This window comes from Clarias gariepinus, chromosome 18, assembly GCF_024256425.1.
Source record: "Clarias gariepinus isolate MV-2021 ecotype Netherlands chromosome 18, CGAR_prim_01v2, whole genome shotgun sequence".
In the NCBI taxonomy this organism is placed as follows: Eukaryota; Metazoa; Chordata; class Actinopteri; order Siluriformes; family Clariidae; genus Clarias; species Clarias gariepinus.
The window spans coordinates 29,794,442-29,798,602 of record NC_071117.1 but is presented as its reverse complement, the minus strand read 5'-3'; the positions used below and the strand labels follow the sequence as shown (position 1 = coordinate 29,798,602).

Genomic DNA, 4,161 nt, shown 5'->3' with positions numbered 1-4,161 from the left:
TAGGTAATTACCCAATTACCCCTATCACAAGTCACTTTAAATATGTAACTTTTAAGCATATTTGCACACCCCCTGGATGTTCTGTTACCCAGATGCACAAGACACTTTAAACACTTTAAATATGTGACATTTTCATTTATATTCAATTTATATTTAACTTAATTCCCACACAAAAGTCCATAAATTCTATATCTCTATATTGTACAGCTGTTTCTTTTTTTTCTATATTTTTCATATATTTTACTTATATTGTATATTTTGTACTGTACAGTACAGCTGGCTCTTATTTTTCTATATTTTTTTCATATATTTTATTTTTTATTTTATTCTTTTCTAGTTAAATTTCCCTTCTGTTTTCATTTTCATATTTATTCCCTATTCATTGTCTTTTATTTTAAGGTCACGGGCAGTTTCACTGCATATCGTACTGTGTATGACTATGCATGTGACAAATTGAATTTGAATTTGAAAGTTTTTACATAACTGGATATACACACAAATGTAATGAGAAGAAAGCACTTGTAAGTAATTTGCTTGTAAATAGATGAGCAATTTATTTGAGTTATTTTTTTTTACAGATAACTACTGATTAGAAGCAGAATCAATTTATCAATTCCCTATGAAAATAATACATCTTTGCATTTTTTTAAACAATCTGTTTGCATGGTGGAAATTAAACAAGACACATGGGAAGCTTCATTTAGGTTTACTTTTGTTGTAAACCTGGTCTTCAATATAGTCGTTGGCGAATCTAACAATGTCAGTCATGGCCATGAGAATCAGAATATCCATGTCCATATCGTTGGTAATCTGCTCATAGTAGTTCTGTACAGGATAGATGCAGTTCATCGGGACTCCCAGTTTATGACTGCACTCTTTCATCTAAGGTAAACAGAAAGGGACAGAGTGGGTTAGAAGTCAGAAAAAAAAACAATAACATTTTTATATCAAATAACTATGGTGTTAAAGGTAAATATAAAAAAAATCACAAGGATGATATATTCTCTAGTAATGAAAAATATCATGGAGATGGTGGGAGAACTGCAGGCAGGAAGGAAGAGATAGATGATGCTGTTATTCTCACCTTCTCTTTAACTTTTTTGCTGGTGTAAATCTTCCTCGGGTTCCTGCTAACCAGCGGGCATGATATATCAACTCTTGGCATGACAACGACTTGAGGAATCCCTGTTAAACCACCAGAAAAACAAACAATTAATGCATCTTCATACTGTATATCACATTTTTGCCCTTACAGTGTGTCAACTCACCTAAATCATTTGCCTTTTGGCGAACGTCTCTCATTTTCTGCATAACCTTGTCACTCATCATGGAGATTTTGTCAGCTGGTAGAACACTCACCAGACAGTGCACTCTGTCTTTCAAGTCGGGGTGCTTGATGTAGTTCGGATCTTCTTTATCTATCATTTTTAAAGGATTGAACTAAAACAGCAATGTACTTAATGTTTAGGGAAGAGGAACCACCTTAAATTATCTTTAAACATCAATATTAAATCTTTTACAGTGTACTAATATTTTTTTCTTTATTTATTAGGTAACTAAAATGATAAGTGGTATTTAGTTACTAAAATAAGGGATGTTTATGTGCTGTAGGAAAAAATGCCATTACACACACACAAAAAAAAAAAAAAGATGGTTGTATGACTAAGGAGGGAAAAACCAGGGCATGTTTACATATTTCCTATACTTCCAGATGGAGGCAGATGCAAGTACAATTACAGTATATTTATTTACTGTGAAACGAAGAAAACAGAAAACCAAGAAATATAAACAAGTCAAGACAATAACATGGAAATGTAATGCATGGGGATAACCGTAAGGTGTGTGAGTTTAATGCACATGCTAATTGGACCAAAACATAATACAGGTGCTCATGGTCATGTACAGTACTTACATATACCAGCTATAAACCATTTGCTCTAGGGCCTAACCCACGTATGCAAGAAGACGTGTTTTTTTAGTGCTCCCTTTTTTCACAGTGAGATTTACTTCCTGATGGACCATGAATATGAAGAATTAACAGATTCTCTTCCACATGTAAAACCAGATAGTCTGTGTGTTTAATTTTATTTAATTTGTTATGAGTACTCAGGCTCAAAGCAAACACCATGTTGCTAACAAGCACACAAGGAAACCTCACCAGTTGTGGAAGGAAAACTACCATGCCCAGTCTTCCAGCCAAGATACAAATGCTTTAGTCTTAATCACATCTCCTGTTTTCACTGGCATAACAAAACACATCCTGTAAATATCAGAAAATGAATAAGGTATGAACTTACAATGTAGCTGTCTTTCACATGACCCTGTAATATTTTATTTATATCGTTGGTTTGTATTCCATTTGACCCATCTTCTAGACCCATGATGTCTATGAAGACAAACGGATAGAAAGATCCAGGTCCAGCATTCTTCAGCCTGTGAGTTTTAAACTGAACAGAATGTTATTTAGTTTATGTTTAACATTTTAGACATTAAAAAAAAAAAACTAGATCTAGATCAAACTGTACAATAGATATAAAAGTATAAATAAGACCATTCACTCAAACTAATATTCACTTTTTAAAAAATCAAGGTCTAGACCTGAAGCCATTGCCGATACTATTTGTATGTTTGGTTACCTTTAAAGTAAAGCTGTGACTTTGACCATGTACTGAGTTTGCCAGTGCAGTGACGGTATTGTGTCCTTGGAGGACGGTGTTAATGGAGTTGATTAAACTTGATTTTCCTGTTCCAATTGGACCGTAAAGCAGAATCTTCAGCTCACTGACTTCTGCAGTACCTGGCTGAAAATCCTTCACTTTCCTCAACATCTGATCCTTGTTATCTTCACTATTTTAGAAGTAAAGAAATAGATTAGCATATTTTCTTACAGTTACTTTGATTTTTTTAACGACAGATTTAAGCACACTGAGATTTTATATTTCAGTCTTTTTTAGTAGTCACTGGTATTACCTCCATGTCACTGGCCGCCATGGATGTTCCAATTCTTTAAAAAAAAAAAATATATATATATATATATATATATATTAACAAGATGAATTAAAGATTATTCTTCATGTGAAGTTACTAAACAATCATGTTTCAACAGTAACTAACCAGGATTTGGGGCTGGATTTGGGGCTGGGTCTAGGGTTTTGTTGTGAGAACGAAAAAGACTGAACTGCAAGACAATGCAATATCAAATAAAATATATCAATACATATATAGAATTTATTTTGTTGATCTTTCATTAAACATAAATAATAGCATAGTACTAATTACTGTATTTAATATGCACATAACCTCTAATGACAGGCCGAACTTATTGTTTTGAGTTAAAAACTGTTGATTCTATTAGTTCTCAAATTTCTTACCCAACTCATGACACTGGCCCTCTGTGAATGTCTTCTCAAACGTGTTGTTACTCTAGTTCTGTGTAGAAATGTGTCACTGAATGGGTCAATTATTATTTAAAAAAAACTTTTTTCATCCTGAAGTAATCGTCATAAACAGATTGAATTGTGCAGTATAAGAAAAAAATGCAAATGCAAGATACAACAAATGTCAGAATTACTGCAATAAAATCAACAATTCATGTGGTATATTTAAAATATGAGACATCTCTATAAAATAAAGGCCTGGGCACTGCAGGACCTCACATAACAATCTTAAAGATAAACTGTATTTTTCTCTTGTTATTTATTTCACCTTAGTGGATGGTGTAGTCTGTCAGTTTAACTAAAGGTAAATCACTAGTTTTCTTTTTTTATTTAAGTTAATCTCTCACCAGAGCAGAAACATAATCAAGGTATTCTAATATAGTAAATTAAAATGACTGACAAATGTTGTATTTTCTGTCACTTACCGTTTGTTCTGCTCTGGCTGTAGAGTTGTACCTGTACACTGCTGCTCCTGTTGTTTGAGTTTGGGTGACTGAAGTCTTGGATATATACCTCAAACTGGGTGTGACTCAGATTTAATTTCACTTTTTCTTTCAAAGAAAATCATACAGTACAACTTGTCGCCCTGTCCAGAGGTCATGGTAAAAGTGCTGTAATAGCAAGTACCAAAAACAGTTTCATTATCACTACATGGTGGCACGGCCCCCATCTAAATCTGAACTAGCCTTGTAGTGTCTTCCATGGAAAACGGGGCTGGAGTGAA

At 33.5% G+C, this 4,161-nt stretch overlaps 1 protein-coding gene across 1 annotated transcript; it reads right to left on the bottom strand.

Moving 5' to 3' along the window:
• Positions 1–662: 662 nt before the first annotated feature.
• Positions 663–3,936, bottom strand: LOC128506395 (interferon-induced protein 44-like). Its single transcript, XM_053476813.1, has 9 exons — positions 3,863–3,936; positions 3,372–3,429; positions 3,115–3,178; positions 2,971–3,004; positions 2,637–2,847; positions 2,298–2,447; positions 1,269–1,440; positions 1,085–1,185; positions 663–882 (listed from the first exon to the last, which is right to left on the bottom strand). Exons 2-9 carry the CDS (start codon positions 3,378–3,380, stop codon positions 697–699), a joined length of 927 nt encoding a protein of 308 aa, XP_053332788.1. The 5' UTR covers positions 3,381–3,429; positions 3,863–3,936; the 3' UTR covers positions 663–696.
• Between the last annotated feature and the right edge of the window lie 225 nt (positions 3,937–4,161).